Raw genomic sequence first — 24,159 nt, 5'->3', positions numbered from 1 at the left:
GGTACGTATAGGCATGATCGTAACCCTCCCAGAAAAAATTCGCTTGCATGTGAATTTCAGTCGCTACATTTCGCAGCACCAGCTAGCCCTGATGTTAGTTTGGAGTTCGATATTGTAGTCGAGCTCAAGCGGGGGATGTAACTGTGTACTTAACTGCTATTATCGAAGGGCGGTAGTTGGAGAATTATCTCCGTCATGTTCGCGAAAAATAGAAAAAGTATTTTATCCAGTAGCATTAGAAGCCGCGTACTCAGGAAAAAGCGGCGTCCGTCCATGTCACGAAAATTGCTGATTGGTCGCAAAGATAGCGTGACCGTGTGACGTCATCACAGCTAGATTCCTGATTGGTCGATTGAGGCCACATGACCTTGTGACGTTCTCACAAACTTTCGATTGGTGCACAGGGGTCATGTGGCCTTGTTACATCATCATAACCTGCCAACCAAGGCATGAGGCAAGTTGCGCGCAGGGTATGAGTAATATGCCTTCGGTTGCGAGTGACACTCCCAGAATCATCTTCTGCAACATCATTGGACTCAAGCCAGTAACGAAAGGCCAATTGGGCGTGTAGAGAGTCCCTAGCCAAGAGAGTAATGCACGCGCGCGAGGGATCTTTAATCCTGTGGAATTATACTCTTAACGGTACGTTAAGCGTCCGCCAAGATTTTTTTTAACATTTCCCATCTTGCTGGCATCTGTTAATTTATAGGGGTCCAAATAATTCACACAGGTTTAAAAATCGGCGCATTACTGACATATTGAGCCACCGCGGTGGCTGAGCGGTTATGGCGTACGGCTGCTGGCCCGAAAGACACGGGTAGATCCCGGCCGCGGTGGTCGAATTTCGACGGAGGCGAAATTTTGGAGGCCCGTGTACTGTGCGATGTCAGTGCACGTTAAAGAACACCAGGTGGTCGAAATTTCCGCAACCCTTCACTACGGCGTCTCTCATAGCATGAGTCGCTTTGGCACGTTAGACTCCCATAAAGCCATAAATCCAAATCCGATTACTGACATATATTATTCGCATAACCGCTCTTAGGCCTTACAGCTGAAGTTATTCGTCAATGAAAGAATTCCTTGAGCGCTCAGCTGTATATGAAAACAATACGCTTCGACGATTACATATATATATATATATATATATATATATATATATTGAAAGGGGGTTCACGTACTAGTGAACTCAGCAATACAGTTCACCAAACAGCTGAGCGGATGGCAGCAAAATCACAGTCAGTCTACACAGCCAGAGAGCTGGAGCCGCGCGCCGGCACACTTCGTCGTCAACTTCTTCGTCTGCCATCGAGGCAACCTGAGGCGCATTCATAATAGTTCAGGCGCGTTCATTGTAATTCACTACAATGGCCCCGGGATGGAAGAGGAGCCATCCTGGCGACCTATGGTGATGGCAAGAGGAGCGGGTCGTAATAAGTCTTGAGGCGACTGACATGGACAAGCTCACGGCCGCGACGACGCAAGTCCGAAGACGGTGTAAGCGGCTCTACAATATAATTAACAGGGGACGTTGATTCGACGACGCGGTAAGGGCCATGATGTTCTCGGCGAAATTTCGAAGACTGTCCTGGTGTAGTGGAGGGGACCCAAAGCCAAACTAATGAACCTGGAGAGAAAGCGTGCGCAGTTTGATGGGCATCGTGTTCATGCTTTCGGCGACCTTGGGAGTCCGAGGTGAAAGAACGGGCCAGTTGGCGACATTCCTCGGCGTGCTTGGCGAGTTCGGAAAGGGGCGTGCATTCAGAGGCGTCCGGAGTGTACGGCAAAACCGTGTCCATTGTGGAGGACGGCTCACGGCCATACAACAGGCAGAAAGGGGAAAATCCGGTGGTTGACTGAGTGGCGGTATTGTATGCGTACGTCACAAAAGGCAGGACAGCGTCCCAGTTAGACTGATCTGACGAGACGTACATGGTGAGCATATCGCCGAGAGTGCGATTAAAGCGCTCAGTCAGCCCGTTAGTTTGAGGGTGGTAGGCAGTGGTGGTCCGATGAATGATGCGACACTCCCTGAGGAGGGCTTCCACCACGTCCGAAAGAAAGACACGGCCTCGATCACTGAGCAACTCGCGCGGCGCACCATGGCGAAGAACAAAATTGTGCAGCAGGAAGCGGGCAACGTCACGAGCAGTCGCAGCGGGTAGTGCGGCGGTCTCGGCATACCGGGTTAGGTGGTCGACGCCATCAATTATCCAGCGGTTCCCAGATAACGTGTACGGCAGCGGGCCGTAGAGGTCGACGCCAACACGATCGAATGGGCGAGCCGGGCACGGCAATGGCTGCAAGGGGCCGCTCGTACGGGGCGCGGGAGACTTGCGTCGCTGACAGGCGATGCAGGAGCGGACGTATTGACGAATGTACCCGTACATGCCCCGCCAATAATAACGTTGAGATATTCTTTGAAACGTCTTCAACACACCGGCGTGGGCACATTGTGGGTCAGCGTGAAACGAGGCACAGATCTCAGAACGTAAATGGCGAGGTATCGCGAGGAGCCACCGTCGACCATCTTGCTTGTAGTTACGGCGGTAGAGCAGGCCATCACGGAAGGCAAAATGGGGTGCCTGGCGGCGGAGAGTGCGCGAAGGCACAGCAGTGTGAGCGTTGGTCACGACGTCGATGATCGACGCAAGCCACGGGTCTTTGCGCTGTTCCGCAAGCATATCAGAGGTGGTAAGAGGCGAGAGGACGGGTTCTGGCACGGATGAGCATGCAGCGGCGGTGGGCAGAGGAGATCGAGATAGAGCGTCGGCGTCCATGTGCCTGCGGCCAGAGCGATATACAACGCGGATGTCGAACTCCTGAAGGCGGAGAGCCCATCTGGCGAGGCGGCCGGCCGGGTCTTTAAGAGACGACAACCAGCAAAGCGCGTGATGGTCCGTGACGACATCAAACTGGCGGCCGTACAGATAGGGTCGAAATTTCATGAGTGCCCAAAAAATCACTAAACATTCCTTCTCCGTAACGGAATAGTTGCATTCAGCCTTGCTGAGCACCCGACTCGCATACGCCACGACGTATTCCTCATAACCATCTTTCCGCTGAGTCAGGACAGCTCCGAGGCCGACGCCACTTGCATCAGTATGCACCTCGGTAGGGGCTCTCGGATCGTAGTGGCGAAGGATGGGCGGCGAGGTAAGAAGACGGCGCAGTGTGGTGAACGCGTCGTCGCATTCGGGGGACCAAGCGGACAGGTGGTTGTCGGTTCCAAGCAGTTTCGTGAGTGGCGCAATGATCGACGCAAAATTGCGGACGAAGCGCCGAAAATAGGAGCACATACCGATAAAGCTCCGAAGCTGCTTCATTGTTGTCGGCTTGGGAAACTCCGCAACTGCGCGAAGTTTGGCCGGGTCGGGGAGAACGCCTTCCTTAGATACAATGTGACCCAAGATGGTCAGCTGCCGGGCGCCGAAATGGCACTTCTTCAGATTAAGCTGTAGGCCAGCGTCGGTGAGGCAAGTCAGAACCTGCTGCAGACGCGTGAGGTGAGTGGAAAAATCTACCGAAAAGACAACGATATCGTCCAAGTAACAGAGGCACGTATGCCACTTCAGCTTGCGTAAGACGTTATCCATCATTCTTTCGAATGTAGCTGGCGCGTTGCACAGGCCGAATGGCATAACGGTGAACTCGTAAAGGCCGTCGGGGGTAACGAATGCGGTCTTCTCACGGTCAGCGGCAGCCATCGGGACCTGCCAGTAGCCCGAACGCAAGTCAAGAGAGGAGAAGTACTCGGCGCCTTGGAGACAGTCAAGAGCGTCATCGATGCGGGGAAGCGGATAATTGTCTTTGTGGGTAATTTTGTTCAGTCGCCGGTAATCGACACAAAATCTGATAGAACCGTCTTTCTTCTTGACCAGCACCACCGGAGAAGACCAAGGGCTGTGAGAGGGACGGATGACGCCACGGTGCAGCATGTCTTCAACGTGCTCACTTATCACTTGACGCTCAGCCGCAGACACGCGATAGGGGCGTTGCCGAAAAGGCGGGTGGGAGCCGGTCTCAATGCGATGAGCCACGGTTGATGTACGGCCTAAAGGCTGATGGGCTGCATCGAAAGCGAAGCGGAAAGTGTGGAGAAGGGCTGAAAGCTGCTGACGGTAGGTGGACGGAAGAGTATCGTCGATGGCGGCGCGGAAAAGTACGTCAGGCTCAGGTTCAGTAGCGAGCTCGGAATGCATGGCGTTTAGAGAGGGACCGCTGGCTGCCTCGTGGACATTAAGGGCAGAGAGAAGGCAGACAGGTTGAATGCAGCCAGGGGACTCACCAGGTAGCAGGGTAAGGGCACACGGGGATGGATTGTAGAGCAGCATCTTCGTGATACCCCGCCGGACATCGAGGACAGCAGAAGGTAGCGGCAGGTTCTTCCGGCGTACAAAGGAAGCAGACGGCGTAAATAAAACGGTGTCATCCGACGCGGCACGGCACGACAGAGAAACAAGGGCAGATGCTCCCGGCGCTACCTCAACATCTTCAGCGATAGTGACCTTGAGTGGCAAGGGGGCAGAGGTTTCAGTAGTAAGCTCGTCAAACAAAGGAGAAAATTCAACTTCAGCGCGGGCGCAATCGATGACGGCGTTGTTGTGTGACAGAAAGTCCCACCCGAGAATTATGTCATGTGAGCATGAGGACAGCACCAACAATTCGACTGGATACAATATATCGTCAATGATGACTCGCGCTGTGCACGAGGCGAGAGGCGCAATGCACTGTTCACTAGCGGTGCGGAGCGAGAGACCCGTAAATGGCGTCGTGACTTTGCGCAAGCGGCGGCAGAGTTTTTCGTGAATCACTGATACTGAGGCACCAGTGTCGATAAGCGCATGTACCGGCAGTCCGTCGACGATGACCTGAAGAACGTTGCGTGGGGAAAACGGAGGCCTTGAGCTTTTCGAACAGCGCGCAGTTCTTGCCTCCGGAACTGCGGATCTTAGTTTCCCTCTTCAGCGGAGGGAGGGCGACGGCGCATTGGTGACAGTGAGCGGCGGCGCGGTGATGGAGAACGTCGGGTCTCGTAAGCACGACGGTCGGGGGCGTGCGCGTCTAGCGGCGAGGATGGAGAAGCCGAATAAAACATCTGGGATGAATGCACAGGGGTTGAGAAGGTTGGCGATGCCACCATGCGACGGCGACAGTGGCGGGCGACATGTCCCGGGTACCCACAGGAGTAACAGATGGGACGGTTATCCGATGTTCGCCAAGGGTTGTAAAGCCGCTGCGGTGACGGCGAAGAAACCGGGGCTGGTCGTAGAGACGGGGCCGGGCGCAGGACGGGCTGACGAGGTGGAACAGTCAGGGGCACGGAGCGCGCCGCTGCTTCTGCGTAGGTCATCCGGGCGGGTATAGGAGATGGTTGGGGATACTGAGCCTCGGCGTAGGTTAAGGGAGCAACCGAAGGGACTGGATGTGCAGTAGGAATAGCCTCGGCAACTTCATGGCGGATGACCTCCTGCAATGGCGCCACCAGAGGAGTCGCAGCGTCGTGACTGGAGGGCATCAACGAGAGCTGACGCGCGACTTCCTCCCGAACAAACTGCTTTATCTGCGGTGACAGTTGCGCCGGGTCGGTGTCAGGTGTGCGGGAAGCAAGCGATTCTTGCTGCGAGAGCGGAGAACGGGTGAGGATGCGTCGCTTCCGAAGTTCGTCAAAGTTCTGACAATGGGTAATGACGTCAGCGACTGTGGTGGGATTGCGTGCCAGAAGCATCTGGAACGCATCGTCGTCGATTCCTTTCAAAATGTTCTCAATCTTGGCGCGCTCAGACATAGAGGCATCGACTCGTGTGCACAGGTTCACAACGTCCTCTATGTAGCTGGTGAAATTTTCACCAGGCAGCTGCGCCCGACTTCGCAGGCGTTGTTCCGCGCGCAGCTTGCGCACCGCAGGCCTGCCAAATACATCAGTTAAATTGGACTTGAAGGCTGACCACGTGGGGATATCGGCTTCGTGGTTTCTGAACCATAGGTTCGCAACGTCCGAAAGGTAGAAGATGACGTTGTTGAGTTTCAGTGCATCGTCCCACTTGTTATGTGTGCTCACCCGTTCGTACGATGCCAGCCAATCCTCGACGTCATCGTCGCCGGTGCCACTGAAGAAAGCGGGATCACGCTGCCGCAGCGCTCCAGCGCAGAGAACGGTCGGGGTGGGTGGGGCAGGACTGGGCACGGAGTCCTTAGGCATTGTGAGCGGCGGGAGAAGACGGCTGCGAAGGTCCAGGGCGTCAGACGACCGCAACCTCCACCAAATGAAAGGGGGTTCACGTACTAGTGAACTCAGCAATACAGTTCACCAAACAGCTGAGCGGATGGCAGCAAAATCACAGTCAGTCTACACAGCCAGAGAGCTGGAGCCGCGCGCCGGCACACTTCGTCGTCAACTTCTTCGTCTGCCATCGAGGCAACCTGAGGCGCATTCATAATAGTTCAGGCGCGTTCATTGTAATTCACTACAATATATATATATATATATTCGCTAAATTTGACTTTAAAATTTTCTCGCAAGGTCATGTTGACTCCTTACATAAACCCAGAAAGGACGTCGTCACCTATATTTTGAACTGAATGAACGTGCAGGCGTGCTACCAAGGTCCATGCCTGAAAATTCACGTAGACGAGACGCTGGCTACCTGCGAAACTATCAGCCGGTGTCGACAGTGCCGGTGTCGAGACCGGCACTGAACAAATTGTCTTCGAACATGGTCTTTGAAACATTGGTGCTCCTTTCGCACGGCTGTCGGTTTACCTACTTTAAACCCATAGCAGGTTTTGCCCTCAGTGTGCCTTTAATAAACCACCAAACCTATAATGAACTAGAAGCTATGAGTAGTACCAATGAGCAGGCTATGCTGCTGGGCAAGCTGGTTTGATATACTCAGAGTGGCGGCGCTGGCAGACCACGGACGACGAAAGGACGAGACATACAGTCAGCGCAACTCTGTCTCGTGCAATTTTGTCCGTCGTCTGCCAGCCCCGTGACTCTGAGTAGTCACAATGATTTTTTCTGTCTCAGTGCTTATTCCTATTGTGACCAGCGCGAACAGAAGGCAATTACCTATACTTCTTCCTTTCCCGCAGGTATATGCCACGACTCATGCAGAGAGTAGCCGCCAGTGGGCGGAGTTCAGTGACTGTTTGGGGGGCAGTCACGAAAGATGGCCTCGGACCTCTCGTGAGGATTGATGGCAGATTCACGGCCGCGAGCTACTGCTCCATTCTGGATGATGTGGCGTTGCCATTCCTTGTGGGGGAAGTATACCCACAGCAGGATTTCATCCTCCAGCAAGATCGCTCTCCTATACACACGTCCAGGCTGGCTTCCTCTCTCCTGCAGGAGCGTGGAGTTGCCGTGCTGGACTGGCCTCCCCAATCCCCGGATTTAAATATTATTGAAAACTTGTGGGGGAACATAAAAGTAGCTTTGTGCTCCCGCAGCCTGCACGGCTTGTCGTCAGACAATCTCTGGTCTGCCGTGCAAGAGCGCTGGGAGGAACTTAGGGCGAACGCTGATCTCTGCAACGCCCTGTACGGTTCTCTCCCAGATAGGATGAGGGCGGTAATTGAAGTTGGCGGAGATGCCACCCGCTTTTAGGCGATTGATAGCAGCGCAAAGTCAGCGCTTTCGTTTTCATCCCGGCTGTTTGCCACGGCCATTCTTCTTTAACTACCTAATTTAATTTAAAAAGCACATTTCTAACCATCCCTTCTCTTCTTTTGTCTTTAGAATTTCTCATTTTTTGTCCACATGAACAATAAAACATGTCTATTTTGTTCTCTGTCAACTTTTTCCCAATTTTCGCCGTTGAAGCCGGCGCACTGCTACAGCGTTCATACTCGCTTTCCATCAATGTCTACGACATTATGCATTCATCAGTGGCTTGGCGGAGCACAACTTTAGCTGATCAAAACAATCGTATGAGCCGCGAGAATATTCTGGCTGTTCGACACGAAGCAGCCGAGCAACTAAGTTGTGGAAGTGTCATCGCAGCTTGGAGACTTGGTTCAGGCATCGAGCAAGTTTTTCCCTTGACAGCCTTTACTTTTGTGAGCGCATAAAAAAATAAAACACGAGAAGCAACTGCCCCCGATATACCATGTGCTGCACAGAACCAAGCGCCGTTGCTGCGCCTCTCGGGAACCGTGCCGGACTCTCGATTGTCGTGCGCATAGGAAGCATAGCAAGAGCAAGGTTAGCTTCACCGCAAAGCAAGCTCAACTTGGCGGAGCCGCCGCGCTAGCAGACGACGCAGCGGAGGCCCCACCTACAGCTGTCACTGCGCTTGCGCGCTAGTTCCCCAGGCGCCCGCGAGAGGCGCTCCGCGGAGCGCTGGCCACGCAGAGCGGTGTTCAAGGTAGAAGTGGACGACCGTGTACCTCGTCGCCATTGGCGGACAGCTGATGACGGGCGTTGGTAGCGTTCCCTCGCGGTACAAAGCAAAATTTAATAATGCATAAATCACTCCAAAGCGCTTTAAATCCAAATCTTGCACACTATAAAATGCTTATAAAGGTGTATTAAGTGCATTATAAAATTCAACAAACCTCGTTTGTCCAATTGCACACGCAGTGCACTTGGTGGAGCGACACACAAATGAAAAGTGCACCGGCGGTTGGTTCACGTGACCCGTTCTTTGTAGACCGCCCAAGAAGCCGATGAGGTGGCGCCGATGTGATGATAAAGCACGGAATATATCCAGATAACCCAATGAAGTTTGAGGCGTGACGAGGGTGGGATTTTGTCTTGCTACCATTAGTTCACTCATCTGAGGGCGTCGCCAGAGCTCGGGAAGATTCCAAGTTTCAGCAAACTCGGGCCTTCCAGCATAGCGCCCATGGACAGATATTTGGCAAGCGCCAGCACCAGCTCGCGTCTGCGCCTCGCGCATGCGCAGACCTTCTCCGGCGTAAGCTGGTACGCGTGGGCGCTGCGCTCGTGTGCCTCGGATGGACCCATGGCGACCGGCCTTAAGACTACGTGATCGGCGCTGCACCCGTGGGCAGCGCGGTCATGACTGATGGTCGCTAGGGTGCCGCTGTGGCTGTCGTTCCGGGGTGGCCAGCATGGTGCTTATTCTTCAACAGATACTGCGGGACATACTGAAAGTCGTCTTGTGTTCGGCTAGTTGGCATTGCATTGATGGCCCTGATAGCGCTCAAGACGAGCAAAAATAAAAGTGAGATGAAAACTGAGCTGACTTGCAGCTGAACTTTATTCAGAGAGCCAAGGCAGAATGGAAAGAATTTGAAATCACTGCGGTAACCCGCCCTGTAGTAATGCGAAAGCAATGACGCCGTCTCACTTCAAGTTGGGGTTTTCTTTTTCATTGGTTCCTTAATCAACCACTTCATTCACAGCTATTTTATTTTTAATTGAACTTAATTCACAGTTAATTCACTTTAATTCACCTTAATACACCTTAATTATTTCACATTTAGGTCACATTATTTCACCTTAATTTATGATTAAATGACCTTTATTCACAATAATGCACCTTATATCACTTTTGGCACATTCTATAATCATTAATTATTGATTGAATTTCGATTAACCGCATGTCTCCCGCGTGTCATCTCCGTATTCATTCCAGACTTTCAAATTTGGTGCCACGCGTTGGCTCTGCCCACACTTCCGGCCACGTAGTCCCACACTTCCGGCATTTCCAAATTTGGCGCCATGCTTGCACTGGCCCCGCCCACTTTTCAAACATTTTCCGGTCTAATTAATTAACTATTCATCCAATTTCAAATTTTTTTCGCGCAGCATCCTCACATCATTCTTTTTCGATTACAACCACTCGTTTGACGCTAAGTCTTCTGAGTTGCCTAAAACTGCTTCGGACACATTTTGCGGACACAGCCTAGTAATAATTTCGCATTAATAAACTTTTTGAGAAGGCAAAAGAAGGAAGAAGGTGGCTGTAGCAAAGCAATTGAAGTCTGCCATCCAAGACACTACGCCGTGGAGATGGTGATCAAGGCCTGCTGGTCTTCGAGGGTGGCGCTGGTCATCTGAACCTCCCACTGCTCCAAGGCTATGCTGGGCGGATTTACATGCTGTAATTTTGGGTGCATGTACCTGTGGCATAAATAATGTAGAAGTGGCGCCGCACCATGGGCATGCATTCATATCCAATGCTGGGTGGCGATGGTGGAGGTTGGGGAAAGTAAGATGGATTCCAGAGAGCAAGCTGTCATCTAGCAAAGCAAGGTGTTTGTGACGAAGGGGTCGATGTGTCGATTAAGCCGTAAGTCTCAAGGCGCGGGGAGTATTGGGTCTAAGGCGGTAAATGTCAGGGCTGTGTGTCCTCGCTTGGTTGGTCTAATCACGAGCTAGGGTATCTGCTTTGAAGCTGCCCTCTAGGCATTCGTGTGCTGAGACCCATATGATGACGTGATCCAGAAAAAGGGTGGCACCGAAACTGCAGATGGCAAGTCGGGAGACTCGGCCATTCGTGAGGACTCGACAAGCAGCCTGCAAGACAGTGGCAATGTGGGAGCTGTGCATTTGCTGGCCAGTGCTTTTATGGCGAGTGCAATGGCAAACGTGTCTGCAGCAGCTGCACCAAGGACCTCAAATTATGAAACAAGGTACGGTGAGAAGGAGTGGTCGACCGCCGCGAAAGCGTATATTGTAAAGGAAAAAGAGGAAGAGGCCGTGCTACCTCAGGAGAGGCGCGAGGACAAAGAGCAGGCGCGAGCGCGTATTCGAGAGAACAAGTGGTAGGAGGACAGTGGTCGGCGGTTGGCCGGAGAACCGGGTTTCACTGTCTTCTTGTGCCGACCCACACTGTAACAAACGCGGTAGCGGTTGTCTTGGACACCAATTTCAAGGACATCGCCAGCGCCTCCCTACGAAATTGCTCTCCGACAGTAGCAGAAACTGCTGCAATCAGCCTCGCCATCCAGAACGGCGATACCACGGGAAGTGACCTAAAAATTGTTACTGACTCCCAGTCGGCGGGTCGACTCTTCCTCTCTGGCAGACTTCCACACTCCGTAGCTCCCATTCTGACTACTCCAAATGTTCAAAACTCCACGTGCAAGCACCAAATCACTTGGACTCCCGGGCACGAGGGGCTCGAGGGAAACGAGGCCGCGGAAAGTCTAGCCCGAGGATACACTAACCGAGCGACTAACCTCCCCGACCTCACCCCTCTTCCTTCTGCCTAAGGCGAACGCCTCCTCCTTCTCCGAACTCAAAGGCAACTCTATCCCCCACCACACCGTAAGCTGACGGCGGCAGAGGCGAGGGACTGGCGACAACTACAGACGAACACCTTTCCTAACCTACACAAATACCATGTCATCTTCCCCGATAGATGTGATGGAATCTGCCCCTGGTGTGGCGGAATTCCAACAACATACCATGTAACATGGGGCTGCTCCGGGGCCAAGCCCCTCGAACTAGACAATCATCAATCCGAGGAACAGTGGGAGTCTGCTCTGCTCAGCTCTGATTTGGCGACCCAGCGTAATCTGACATTCCAAGCACGAGCAACAGCGGTGGACACTGGGGTCCTAAAATAAGGACTCCACCGAAAATCTGTATTTTCACCTCTTTATCTACCTTTTTGTGAATAAAATTTTACTACTACTGCTACTGGCGGAACTCAAGGGGCACAGTTTCGGCGTCCCCACACTTAGTTCTCCGTGTCTTCTCCTTTCGTCGCTTTCTGATACGTCTCACGCGCCCTACGTGCTGGTCGACGTTACCCTGCTTGGCTGGCATGTGAGGGCCCTGGTCGACACTGGAGCGGCTGTCAACGTGTTCGACAAGTCGCAGCCGCCAAAACCCGGGTATTGGCCTTTAACGGCACCCCGGAGAAGCGGGTCGGCCGTGCCGTCGTTGATGTGCAAGCATTCTGCAGGAACTTCTCCACCGAGTTTTCTGACGCAGACAGCCCTATTTGGTGGCGGTCCTCGGGTGCCGGTGGTGCCAGCAAGTGGGGATCGTGCTCAGTTTTGCAACAGCAAAGCCACTGGTGAACAAAACTCTGTGCGCAGGTTTGGCTTCGCCGGCTTTCCAACCTCGGGGTCGGCCTGTGCCAATCTCTGGTATCGGCGACCAAGCGTGCTTCCGTGTTCCTAGGTTACCTCGCGACGAAGTATACACGTCGGGTCCAGCCGTGCGGCGTGACCACCATGACTGCAACGTCCACCATGACTCTGCCACCGGGTGCGGCGACTGGGGGCGTGATAAGCTTGACAGCCTGGTCACCGCAGACGTACTTTTCGAACCCGTCCGGTGCTCCGCTCCATCCCGCGAGATGAGCTCCCTAGGTAGCCTCCTGCCTGTGATCGAGGGAGAAGCCCACGTTTCTGCTCAACATCGGCGGCGTCCCTCTCGTGTTGACACCCGGCGCACAACTGGGCACAGCGTCAGTTTTGAGCCCTGGCTCTTCGGCTTCGTCTCTGCAACCTGAAGTTCCGCTTCACCACTCTGTGACGCCGGTGGTTCTACCGTCGGAAACAATAAACTGTGGAACCAGCATGACCTGCGCTGAGCTTGCCTTTTTGAAGGCCTTGCTGCTCGATCGCGGCAGTTGCCTTGCTCTCTGCAGCGGTGAACTGGGGTGCTCTTCTTGGGTTCACTGATTACTTCGGTCATACTCGACAAGCTCTCCAGGCGCACAATGTTGTAAGGATTCAAAATATGTACGCATTGCGAATTCTGTTGTCATACTATTTCCCTTCCAGCTTCACATCAATGGTAGAAGGTAACACACTGCTAAAAGAAAATAGCCATCCAGTAAACACACGCAGCACAGACAAATGGCTAGTACCCTTTTTTCGAACAGACTACAGGCCGCAGACACTAGAATACAATCTTCCCACAATTCTCAACAAATACAAAGACACGAATAAATCTACCAAAGCTACACTACGTCATTATTTTGTAATGATGTAACCTGATGTTCGTTCTCTTAGCTGAAAATTTCTCTCCAATTTTCCTCAGTTTTTTTTAACAAATTTCTTGTTTAAAGCGTTAATAAAGTGTGTAAGATTTGCTGTCATTTATTGAGTTGATTGTATGCATATTTCCTTGCAGTTAGTGTTACTTGCCGAATTGATATTTTTTGGTGTCCTCTTAATATGATACTTGAATCCATGATACTCTTTTCTTTCATTGTTGTATCAACTATTTGCTTCTCGATGTATATGAATATTCGTTTAATATTTGCTGTTATGCCTGGTAACGGCTGGCTGGGGCCTCGTCCAGCTGTTTACGCACAGCTTTTAGCCCAGTCAGCCGACCAGAACCTTCTGGGAAATAAATTGAAATTGAACACCGGACACCGACGGCCGCAGGCCCATTCGTAACCATCCTCATCGGGTAGCGCCAGCTAAAGTACGGCTCATTGAGCAGCATATACCGGATATGCTTGACTAGCTAATCATTTCTACGGCTTGTAGTCTTTGGTCCTCCCCTGTCGTCCTCGTACGCAAGTAGGACTGCACACTCAGCTTTTGCGTCGATTAGCGCCAGCTAAACGCTGTTACCCACATCTACGTGTATCCGCTGCCTCTCGTCGAAGACGCGCTGGTCCGCTTAAGGGGGTCCGCTATTTTTCCACCTTGGATCTGCTCTCAGGCTCCTGGCAGGTGCCCCTTCACCCCCACAACGCGCAAAAGACTGCATTTGTGACGCCCGACGGCCTCTACCAGTTTAACCGCATGCCCTTCGGTCTCTCGAATGCTCCCGCCCCTTTCCAGCGCCTCATGAGCCGAATTTTGTACCATACATAGTGGACGATGGCGTTGGTATACCTGCACGACGTAATGGCCTATGCGCCTACATTGGACGAATAGAAGCGCCGCCTCAAACTTGTCCTCAAGGCCCTTACCTCTGCTGTGCACCGCTTGAAACCGAAACAATGGTTCTTTGGTTTCGCTGAAGTGACGTATTGAGTCACGTTGTGAACCGGCATGGCATTCGGTCAATCCGTCAAAGCTGCAGGCGCTCACAGCTTACGAAGGTCCCACCCCTCCCAAGGAGATGAAGAGTTTTGTTAGATTCGCCTCCTATTTTCATCGCTTCATTGCAAATTTTTCAACGGGAAGCGTCCGCTGACCGCCCTGCTGAACATCATCCCAACAGTTCGCGTTCTTGGATGCCCTTGATGCCATCCTCGAGCATCTTACATTGACCCTTTTCGGTGAATCGGCCCCACGTAAATGCCAGCGGAGACGGACTCGGCGCAGTCCTCCTGCGGGAAGATGAGTTAGGCGACCAGAGGGTCCTTTCTTATGCCACCGCCAGCTTTCTGACATTGAGCGCCGCAAGCATTCTTCGGAATTCGTATGCGTTGCCGTTGTCTGATACATCGAAAATTTCCGTCCCTACTTCTACAGCCGACACTATACCATCGTCACGGACAATAGCACTCTCACTTGGTTGCAGTCCGCCAATCAACTGAGTGCAAATACTGGACGCTGGCACTACAACTTCAAGAGCACGGTTTTACTATAGTGCGTCGGCGCTCTCTGCCCGTCAAGATGCTGATTTCCCGTCCGGTCACTCTTCTTCTGTTGGGTGGTTGGCCTTGACCATTTCCGCCTGTTTGCAAAGACGCGCGCCGGCAACCGGTATGTGCTGGTAACGATCGACCACTTCTCCAAATTGGTCGAAGCACTGCCCGTCCCTGACACGTTGGCCGCTCATGCCGTCTTGTTTGTAGAACGGGACCTCTTGCTCAGCTACGGTGTGCCCCGTCGCCTCATCACGGACCATGGCAGCTGCTTCATCTCATATGAGTTTGAACGAGCCCTCCGTTCTTTCGGCATTGCGCATTGGACTGTGTCTGTCAAAAATCCGCAGTGCAATGACCTCGTGAAGCCCGCCAATCGTACCCTCACGGTATACTCGCGTCCTACGTCGCTCCGTCCTACCCAAACTGCGACCCTTTTCTTCCTGCTGCGACTTCCGCCGTCAACATTGCGGCGCAGGAAACTAAGCATATGACTCCGTTCTCCACCCTATATGGCAGACCGCCCTCCATCCCCCTCGACGCACAGTAGGGACTGTCCAACCCTACTGCGTCCCCACCAGACTCCGCCCAACTTATTTATTTTATTTATTTGTAACATTCTTTCAGACACAGGCGGTCTAGGATGACAGAGCAAAAGGCAGATGCTCACTGTCTGACGAGGGCTTTGTCACCCTTACAGTGCATAGAAAAGTACAAAGGATTACAGCATTATACAAGTGCTAATGTAACAACATTAAAATAAATAACATCCAATAAAAAGTTTAGTTGGTTATCAAAACATGTATGCTTAAAGCTTTGAGTTGGACAGTATGTAGGATCTGAAGTCATTTTTGAAGGTTTTGAGTGCTCTACATTGCTGTGATATGTCAAGAAAAGATGGGTGTGTATTCATAAAATTAGGGATTAAATACGACATTGTTTGTGTACCATAGCTCGTTCTTATGGCGGGTAATCTAAAGAAATTCTTTCGAATGTTATACCGAGTTGTACTGGGCTGGCGCAAGTTAGTTAACACTGAAGGATTTGTCATGATTTCGTTCCTGATATGGGTAGCAAGTTTCAGCTCATATAACTGATTTATTTTTAGGGCGTTATGTTTTAGGAACACCGGGGCCGTGTGTTCCAGCCGCTCAAGGTTTTCGATGCATCGCATAGCTCGTTTTTGAAGAAGGATCAATTTGTCTAGGTTAGACTTGGTAGTACATCCCCAGATTAGTAAGCAGTAATTGAAATGTGATTGAACAAGGGCGAAGTATAACCGGCGCTTTAGTCAGGCAGGAAGCAGGTACCTAATTTTGTACAGCATGCCAACAGATCTGCAAGCACTAGCATGTATCTTGTCTACATGAGGAGTACAGCTCAAGTGCTGTTCAATGTAAACGCCCAAGAATTTAAAACAAGAGACCCTGGCTATTACTGAGTCATTGTATTTAACCGTGATGTTTTCGTCATCAGGTTTATTTCTTGGTTTGAATATGACATATTTAGTTTTACTAACATTTAATTTCAGTTGATTTACACTCAGCCAAGTGTACAATTCATTTGACCATGCGTTAGTTCGGCATGCAATATGGCCCAAATTATTTCCATAGAAAAACAAGGTAGTGTCATCAGCGTAGATAATTGTGTGAGGGGTACGTGGAATGCGTGTGAAGTCCTTAATGTAGATAATAAACAACAAGGGTCCCAGTATAGAGCCCTGAGGAACACCATATTTTATCTCTTAACTCAGAACGAAACCCATTAAGGTGTGTGTATTGCAATCTTCCAGATAAATACGTTCGAATCAAACTGAGCGCTACTGCTCGAATGCCGTAGAACAGGAGTTTTCGGTACAGAATATTATGCTGAATTGAGTCGAACGCCTTCCTGAGATCTAAGAACAATCCGATGGTATATAGTTTATTCTCGAAATTAAACAACAGTCTTTCTTTAGCTTTCAATAAAGCCATTTCTGTAGACTTATTTTCACGAAATCCGTATTGCTCTTCGGCGAAGGCTTTCTTCTCTCCAAGAACGGGTGATAAACGAATTTTCAGGAGACGCTCTAAAATTTTTGAGAAGACTGGCAAGATTGAAATAGGGCGGTAAATATTCATATCATCATGCCGACCTCCTTTATGTATAACTGCTACTTTGGCTATCTTCATGTTAACAGGGAAAACACCACTAGTTAAAGCTTCATTGCAAGTATGACATAAAGGAGCGCATAAGATATCAGCAACGGCTATGATCGGCTCGACTTTGAGGTCATCTACCCGAACTGCTGTGCTTCGTTTTGAAGACGCAAGAAGGGAGAAAATTTCACTTTCCGTGCAGGGGTTCAGAAAAATAGAATTTGAGCTTTCAGAACACATATAGTTTTCTATTTCCTCTTCAGTGCCACTAGAGTGTGAGCATGCACCAGCGCTCAAGAAATGGTCGTTAAATTTTTGCGCTAACGAAGTATTGCAGTATTCAGTACCATTAAGCATTAGTGTGCTAGGGATCGTATTATTGGTGCTTCCCATAAGGCTTCTGACGTCTTCCCATATTTTTTTAGGATTATTAGATATTGAACTGAATTTTCTTTTGTAGTAATCAGTCTTGGCTTTCTTAAGGTCGGAGTTCAAGTTGTTTCGACATTTCTTGTTCTCCGATAGTTTGTCTAGGTCTCTCGAGCGAATAAACGTGTTATACAATTTATCTCTATCTCTGACCCTTATGTATAAGTCGTGAGTAACCCATGGCTTCCTAGCTTTTTTGTGTTTTCTGAGCTGTACTTGTGGAAATGCTTCATGGTAGCAGTCTATAATTCTGCGCAAAAAGATGTCGTATGAGAAGCTGGGATTTTTTTCATTATACACGCAGTTCCATTGCACTGCTTCAATCAAGGCCCGAAAAGAAGCAATGGTGTCTGGATTAAATTTCCGGTAAAAAACAAGAGGGGCACGGCTATACTTAATTCTCTTCTGTACACATGGAAAAAAGCAGAATATAGGTAAATGATCGCTCAAATCAAAGGTAAGAATTCCCGAAAAAACCTTGTCTGGGTCATGGCCGGTGACACACAAGTCAATCAGCGTTTCACTTTGTGGTGTTATTCTCGTTGGCAAACGGATAACATTAACACACTGAAATGATTCGATCACATCGAGGAACCGTTCTGTTTGTGGACTTCGTACTGCCAGCTTGATGTTAATTTCTCCAACCAAGACAATTTGCATAGAAAGTACAGACGCGTATGCAAGAAGACTACTTAAGAACTGAATGAATTCTTCAAGACTGCCCGAAGGTGGGCGATAAGCTGTGGCAATAACTGACCCCGAGCATTTGACAGTCAACGACTCATGATGATCGGTTATTAGTGAGAATTATGATATAACATCATACTGCAGCTTGTTATTTGGATAGAGTGAAATTCCGCCACCTCTCCGGTCTTTTCGGTAAACACATTCAGACTGGTAACCTTTGATGTTAACTGTATCATGTACACTCGAGAACCACGTCTCCGTAAAAGCAAGCATATCAAAACTATGATCCAATGAATCTAGAGCTGTAGCAATGTCAAATTGTTTTTTCTTCAAACTTCTGATGTTGACATGAAAAATGGATACACTATCATTACGGTGAAAAGAAGGACTGCGCAGGAGAGAGTTGAAGGACACACTATCGTGATACACGTCGTCGAAATGGCAAGCCATCAGAGTGCAAAGGAGAGATAAACAGATGGCACGTCTACAAAGACGCAGCCGCTCATACTATCAGGTCAAGATCCTGATCGTGATGACTGCGGATGACCCGTGCGCCTGAGGCCTTGCGCACGAACAGCTTGCCGCCCCTTTGCCAAGCGTACTGATAACCCTTTTCCTTTGCTCTAACCCTCATAGCCCACAGCAGCCTCTTATTTTCTGCTGTAAGATTGTCCAGAAAGAACACTTCGGATTTATTGTCCTGCAGAACACTCCTTTTTGACATCCAGTGGTCACGCATGACCCGTGAGACGAAGCGAACAAGAACTGCGGGTTTTTTACCTTGTTTTTCTGGAAGCCTATGCAGGCTTTCAACATCAGCGTTTATCAGTTCGGAAACACCCATTTCCTTGGCCAGAACATTTACTTTAAGGAGCAAACTTTCATTATCACTTGAGGGCAAACCATGAATTTCCAGGTTCTGATTTCTGCTGTACTGTTCCAAACTGTTCACTTGTTGCCGCAAGCTCTGGACTTCCTGTTTAGTATGGTCGCTCTCAATTGAGTCGACTCTTTTCTTTAGGTCAGCAATGTCGCTTGTGTGTTTTTTCATTTCTGCGAGCACGTCATCGTAAGAATCTGATAGATGCTTAACTGACTCCTCCATTTTGTCAACTGTGACCTTCATCTGCAGCAATGTCTCCATCTTGCCCTTAATATCTGAGAGTTCTGATATCACACGACTCATTTCCGCGAGCACTTTTTCAAGACCCTGTGGGTCCTCAAGTTTCTGTTTCTGTGCACCTCTGGCACTTCTAGCAACCATAATGACACAGGTTTGACACTTCCAGCTCTTTTTATCAGCCTCATTCCAGCCTTTATAAGCTGATTTTGTAACTCCCGAACAGGACCCAAGATGGTACCCATAGCAGCATTCTGAGCACGCAGCAATCATGCCATTGTCTGCAAGTGTCTCGCTGCAGGCAAGGCAGCCATCGCCCTCTGACATCCTAAACGAGGTGCAAAAGGAGCTACCGCTAAAGATGAACGCAACAGCAGTGGTACTCACAAGTTCGCTGCACCTCAAGACGCGTCCGTCTTCTGGTAGCGGCTCATTTTAGGACTGACCTGCCAGCCACAACCAGCAGTCCAACAGGGGCAAATACACGTTGTTAAGAGTGGGCAACGTGGTCCTGGGAGCCGGGTGTGACTCATCGCAAACCAAGGGATATAACGAGGCCTGGCGCCGGCGGCAGAAGCATACACGACGACGGCCGGGGCTGTTGCACTCCAAATCACCGAACCTCCGAACCGATCGAAGGAGGCTGTCTCCCACGGGCCTGGGAGAAATTACTGTCAGACGAGTGTCGTCGTTAGGCAAAGCTGCGGCGAAAGCTTGCGACAGCAGCAGCACGGCGGAAGCAGCGGTATACGTTGGCCGAGTCGACCTTCGGGTCACCGGACTGGATGATGCTACGCAAGGTCACGCTGAGCGAGGCTGCTAATTGAAAGACGCTGTGTCGAAGGGGTCTCGTGCTTCGGCCATCCGGCGGGGGAGATCGAGGAGGTCATTCACATGCGGGGAGACTGCGGGATTCTCCTTTCCCGCGGCGGCAACGCACAGAAGATTAGCCCCAGTGGACAAGGCGACACCTCAGTGTTTGTTGGTGTTCCCCTTCTCATCCCCCGCGCTGTGAGAGAGCGAGAGAGCTTCAGCACCGCCCCGTGCCGTGGGTGGTACCGCCAGCGTCATCAATGGCCCATCCGATTGGACAACGTTATTCGAACTAAGTTCCCCAGCCAGGGATCTGGGGAGCGCGAACCGTATTTAACGGGATGTTGTTGTGTGATCGGAGCATTCGATTCCATTCTCTTCTGTAAATATGTAGAATAAACCCTCCTGTGCAGTTTCCTCGATAGCGCAGTCCGTCAACGTCATTCGGAGCCGGTAGCTGTGGGGCTAAACGAGTTAGTCATCTCCAGGACCCCTCCGTCTTCAACTCTGGTTCCAGCGGTGGGATAGAAGCCCCATCTTTAACACTGGTTCCAGCGGTGGGCTTGTGGCCCGTTCTCAACACTGGTGGCAGCGGTGGGATAGAAGCCCCATCTTTAACACTGGTTCCAGCGGTGGGCTTGTGGCCCGTTCTCAACACTGGTTGGCAGCAGCTGGGATGGACCGTGCGACATCGTGCTTTCTCCACGGGTGAGCGTTTCGGCTTTTGCTATGGGATTCGCCAGGCTTTAGATTCAGAGAAAAATCTTGACTGGGAATCAAGGGTTTGTCATTTGAGAAGGGTTATTCTCAAGGCATTTTTTTTTGAGTTAGCAGAGCCAAAGCGGAGAAAGCGTCACAATGGACCTAATGAGATTGTTGAAGTCGGACTTGCTGTTGATATGCGAGGAACTGTCAGTGGAAGTTCAGAACAAAGTAACCAAAATTGAACTGGGCGAAATGATTCTTAAACACGTCAAGGATAACGATCACCTAGAAGTTACATGGAACTTGATACAGGAGGAAAAAGAAAAAGCCCGTAGAGAAAAAGCCGAACAGGAGGAAAAAGAAAAAGCCCGTAGAGAAAAAGCCGAACAGGAGGAAAAAGCGCGTAAAGAGAAAGCTGATCGGGAGTGGGAAAAAGAGAAAGAAAGAAAAAAATGGGAAGCTGAAATGGACGAAAGGGATCTAAAGCGTATACAGCTTGAAAACGAACTGCGAAGAAAAGGCGGTATTGTGAGAGCCGGAACTCCTGAAAGAGCAAGCGATGCTTATGAAATAGGTCCGCAGGCAAGACCCGCAAAGTCTGTGACCGTAGGCGAGTTGGTAAATCGCGACACCACGAGGGAAGTGGCAGAGAACGTGTGCAACCGGTACGGTAGTCCAAGGAAAGCCGCAGAATCCGAGACCGTGTCCAGTGTAGTTGGACGTAATGCTAAGAGAGAGCATTCCGAGATAGCGTCTCAACGACACGAGTGCGAGGATTCTCCTCCAAGTGAGGTAGGAGTGGCAATGGACAGCTTTGTCGGGACAGTTACGAGCGCGACCCTTTCAGTAGAGTCGATACAGGCTTCAAACCGGCAGAACCGCGAAAAGGGAGATTTTCCTAGCGAGAAAGGTTTCGAAGTTGAAACAGCGGAAACCCCTTTTGAGAGTAACAACCGCAGTAGAGAGATTGGCGCGCAGAGCGACAGCCAGGCGGGCTCAGTTGTAGCTGAGCACTGCAATGTAGACAACGGCGCGCAGAGCGACAGTCAGGCGGGCTCAGTTGTAGCTGAGCATTGCAATGTAGACAATGGCGCGCAGAGCGACAGCCAGGCGGGCTCAGTTGTAGCTGAGCACTGCAGTAGAGAGAATGGCGCACAGAGCGACAGCCAGGCGGGCTCAGTTGTAGCTGAGCACTGCAATGTAGACAACGGCGCGCCGAGCGACAGCCAGGCGGGCTCAGTTGTAGCTGAGCACTGCAATGCAGAGAATGGCGCGCAGAGCGACAGGCAAGCTGGAGAGGACAACTCCCGAGGGAATGAGCTGGGGATCTCAGGGGCAGTTTCATGTCCGTCTGTCAGCTGCGTGGAGCTGGCACTCTGCTGCGAAGGCACAGAGGCCAGTTTGGAATTTCAAGACAATTTCCGAGGTGCGACTGAGAAACTAGAGAGAGCTAGTTGCGATCAAGAAACGCACGCGGTACAGGCTAGGCGCAGAAAAAGAAAAAGGGCAAGAACCAAGAGGAAACGGATCAAATTCAAAGCCCGAAATTCGGTTGCGCAGACAGGGGCGAAAGAAAGACATGCGGTGGAAGGAAAGGCGAAGCCTTCCCGCGTTGCGCCTCGTAAACTTACGCTTGCAGTTACTGGTCAGGCGGCACGCGAGTCAAAGGCTGACCGCAGTAATGAAAAGGGGAGAGCACGTTTTCCGACCAGAACAGGCGCGAAGTGCTTCAAGGGGCATCGGCCTGTAAGAAAGCCTAGACGGGACAAAAAGCCAGTTAGAAAAAAAGCAAAGCGGCCCAAGAGATCAGAAAGCGCAAGGTTGCGCGGTACTCAGCGCATGCGAATGCAGGCGTCGAACAACCGAGACGACACATGCAGGCGGGCGCACTTGAAAAGGAATCGTCCTTCACTTTTGGCCCCGCATTCTAGGAAGCGCGCATGGCGTATGAGTAGCCGAGCTTCCTGCTTGGGGCGAGAGAAAGAGGCACCTTCTCGCGCTGGTCACTGCTCGTTGTCCAGAGCCAGAGTCGGTTATCGACATTGTAGGCGCGACCAAGGTTTTCGGGGAGCCTCGAGGGGGCGCGGAAACGACAGTGAGAGTAGGGGATCGTTTTTTTCTGCAGCCTTTTGTCACGAGTTGACCGCAGTAACACCAGTCAAAGCGCGACCCCGGCGGGCGCGTCTGAAAGACTAATCCTTTCAACTCGGCGGCGGGGAGTCAGCTTTTCCCCCCCGCGTGGCGATTCGAAGTAGCTGTTTTTTTTTATTCCTCTTTTTTTGTGTGTGTTTATGAAATCAGGCAGGGAAGGGCTACTTTTGAGTTAAAACGAGTTGATCGGAGGTTACTGTTTTTTTTTCCTTACCTTAGACAAGGGCTATGGCGTCACTGAGTTAGAAAGGCTATGGTGTCACTGAGTTAGAAATCACAGGTGTCGATTTCCCATGCTACCAAGAGATAAGGGCACTCACAGGAGTGCAGCTCGAGTAGAACTACGCTTAACGTCGCGTAGACGGAGCGTAGATCCCTTGATTGACTGACACCTTACGAAAAGGGAGCCTCACTGACGTACACTGAAATGACCGAAGAGAAAACTCGTCTGGGGGAAGCGCTCGTGTCCAGACCTTTGCTTCAGACCACTTACTATGGTAAAGAGTTTTTAGTCCAGTGTGACGTCAATGATAGAGGACTGGGTGCTATTTTAATTAAGTCAAGTTGGCGACGGCCACGAAGAGCACCATGTTCAGTACGTCAGCCGCAGGCTGACATGTAGAAAAGCGTTAAGCGCTTTAGACAAAGAGCGCGCGTTTGGTTTAGGCGGCACAGATGTTGTCGGGTTACCAGAGCTACTTGAACGGCGCAAAGTTCATATTTGAGACTGACCATCGTCTCAAACGTGCTTATGACAGTTTTGTCCCCCCAAAAATGATCGCTTGCTTAGACGGAGTCCTGCTCTCCAAAAACAATTTCTCGATGCGTTTCAGGAACGGAAAACCGCACGGAAATGCTGATGGATTCAGCCGATTGTTGTAGACAGGAGTACTTGGTAGGACCACCTACTGTGTGTGGGTTTTTGTTTTTAACCTTGTTCCAAGCAGTCCGTCTTTGGCGATTTCAATCGGGATATTTTGCGCTTTCTCGGCACCAAAATTGCGCCAAAATCCAATCATGTTTTAGTAAACATTTGTTGTCATTGTGGAAAGCCTGGTGGGTCTTTGGCAAATTCCGAGCGCTTGCTTGTGGGTCAGTGCCCTGTCTCGTGGAACAGTCCACTGATGCCATTCTTTGTTGAATGTTCGAGCTTGGATGCCATTTCTGGAAACCAGCCCTTCCACCCGACTCCGGCCTCATCTCTTCCTGCCCAGAGGTCGTGAACGCTGGCCATTCGAGATTTTTCGGGCCGCGGACGAGCTGTTAAGAGTGGGCAACGTGGTCCTGGGAGCCGGGTGTGACTCATCGCAAACCAAGGGATATGACGAGGCCTGGCGCCGGCGGCAGAAGCATAGACGACGACGGCCGGGGCTGTTGCACTCCAAATCACCGAACTCCGAACCGATCGAAGGAGGCTGTCTCCCACGGGCCTGGGAGAAATTACTGTCAGACGAGTGTCGTCGTTAGGCAAAGCTGCGGCGAAAGCTTGCGACAGCAGCAGCACGGCGGAAGCAGCGGTATACGTTGGCCGAGTCGACCTTCGGGTCACCGGACTGGATGATGCTACGCAAGGTCACGCTGAGCGAGGCTGCTAATTGAAAGACGCTGTGTCGAAGGGGTCTCGTGCTTCGGC

General features: G+C 50.9%; 2 protein-coding genes across 2 annotated transcripts in view; one reads left to right on the top strand and one right to left on the bottom strand.

Moving 5' to 3' along the window:
* The window catches only part of LOC149325542 (uncharacterized), an 89,553-nt gene that overhangs the window by 23,757 nt on the left and 41,637 nt on the right, over positions 1-24,159 (top strand). The window lies entirely within an intron of this gene.
* On the bottom strand, positions 18,240-19,184 carry LOC149325544 (uncharacterized). The gene has a single exon (XM_089563342.1). It carries the CDS (start codon positions 19,182-19,184, stop codon positions 18,240-18,242), a length of 945 nt encoding a protein of 314 aa, XP_089419468.1.

This window comes from Amblyomma mixtum, chromosome 10, assembly GCF_055824585.1.
Source record: "Amblyomma mixtum isolate Tamu chromosome 10, ASM5582458v1, whole genome shotgun sequence".
NCBI classification, from domain to species: Eukaryota; Metazoa; Arthropoda; class Arachnida; order Ixodida; family Ixodidae; genus Amblyomma; species Amblyomma mixtum.
This window is presented reverse-complemented; position numbering and strand designations above follow the sequence as displayed.

Coding starts and splice junctions, on each gene's coding strand:
- LOC149325544 (XM_089563342.1), bottom strand. CDS start 19,184: ATGTCAGAGGGCGATGGCTGCCTTGCCTGCAGCGAGACACTTGCAGAC.